The sequence below is a fragment of the Rhagoletis pomonella genome, unplaced genomic scaffold, assembly GCF_013731165.1.
Source record: "Rhagoletis pomonella isolate Grant_MI unplaced genomic scaffold, Rhpom_1.0 Rhpom_scaffold_00001, whole genome shotgun sequence".
NCBI lineage: Eukaryota > Metazoa > Arthropoda > Insecta > Diptera > Tephritidae > Rhagoletis > Rhagoletis pomonella.
Genome location: NW_023458555.1, coordinates 100,822,822 through 100,824,322, shown reverse-complemented (window position 1 = coordinate 100,824,322; position 1,501 = coordinate 100,822,822). Strand labels below are relative to the sequence as shown.

The 1,501-nt window shown below is 44.5% G+C and overlaps 1 protein-coding gene across 1 annotated transcript; it reads right to left on the bottom strand.

Moving 5' to 3' along the window:
* Window positions 1-440: 440 nt before the first annotated feature.
* Window positions 441-1,103, bottom strand: LOC118734872. Its single transcript, XM_036464523.1, has one exon. The coding sequence runs from the start codon at window positions 1,101-1,103 to the stop codon at window positions 441-443; it is 663 nt and encodes a 220-aa protein (XP_036320416.1).
* Window positions 1,104-1,501: the final 398 nt, after the last annotated feature.

The window sequence follows — 1,501 nt, the reverse complement described above, 5'->3', positions numbered from 1 at the left end:
TTATGGTTACAGGAGCCACGAGTCCCAACGGATCGAATACTCTAGCAACATCACTCGTCAATTGAGGTTTGTTGAAGCACGTAATGCTGTAATCCAAATCAATGCTATACGCTAGCATATCAGTACGAGTAAGCCAACCTATTCCCAAAGCCTTGGTCTGGTCGCTCATGCCTAACTCCAATGTGTACGATGGATCACCATCACATGGCTCAATAGCGTTCAAGACCTCAATAGCGTTGGAGTTGAACTTGCGCAAACTAAAACCGACGACCTGTAGCAGCGATTTTAATTGATGCATATTGTTGATAACGTCATCGTGTGTGTCGCCTCCGGATAAGACGTCATATACGTAAAATTCAGTTTCGAGTGATTTTGCCGTTTGAGGGAATTCATCATTTGCGAGACGTCGTAAGAATTTAAGTGCCAAGTATGGCGCACAATTAGTCCCATACGTTACGGTCATTAGCATATAGCAGGTGGGTGAATCCTCTGTAGAAGTACGCCAATAGATTCGTTGAAGTGCTGCATTCGCGATCCACCAAAATCTGCCCGTAGATTTTCTCGATGTCACCCGTAAATGAAAATTTGTATTGTCGCCAATTCAGCAAAATATTGGCCAAATCATTCTGCATCTTTGGCCCATTGTACAGACAGTCGTTCAGCGATACCCCAGTGGAGTATTTCCGTGCGGCATTGAATACCACGCGAAGTATTGTAGTAGTGCTCGAAGCTTTCGACACACCGTGGTGTGGTAAATAGCACATGTGACTATCATTGTTGTGGTTTGTCATACACTTTTTATAAAATGTTTTAAGTTTAGGTTCGCGAGCAAGCCCTCGATGTGTATGTTCTAACAATAATAGCGCATCTTGCTTTCTAGATGCAAGCTGTTGAAGGTCAGCGCCCTTTCGACCAGGGATTTTTACGATGTATCGGCCTAGACTGTTACGCCTTGTAGTTTGCTTGAACAGGTTTTCGCAGTATACTTCATCTTCCGTCATGGTTTGACGCTCGTTGAGTTCCTCAGGTTCCCAAAAAAGACGCAAGGTATGCTCCAAGTCGATGTGTGTGTTGTAGCACTGGGCTTTGTGAGCACCAGTCATACTCTTATAATCAGTTATCCCACCAAAGATGATCTAGCCTAGTTGCGTATGCTGTGCCACCATTCCATTAGTAGCGCTTTGTTTAACCTCGCTGCATATTATAATGGCGTAGTCTGCCACACTCATGATGTTGTCAATAGCACCGGGTTGGTACCACCTGGGATCAGCTAACTTTAACTGGCCCATTTATAGGAATCCGGTATTCGGGATATGCTTACTATGTGTAATGTTCCCTAACCTTGGAAGTACCAAGGCGATACACTCCGTCTCAAAATCATATTTATGTGATCGAATAGTTACTTTGGGCAATGCCTTCGCACAAGCCACGCTCGTACTAGTTGCACCGCTGAACGGGATGTTAACTACTGTACGTAGTAACTGCAGCTGTCGTGCTGCAA

What these genes read in the sequence shown, in the direction of transcription:
- LOC118734872 (XM_036464523.1), bottom strand. Translation starts at nt 1,103, where the DNA reads ATGACTGGTGCTCACAAAGCCCAGTGCTACAACACACACATCGACTTG.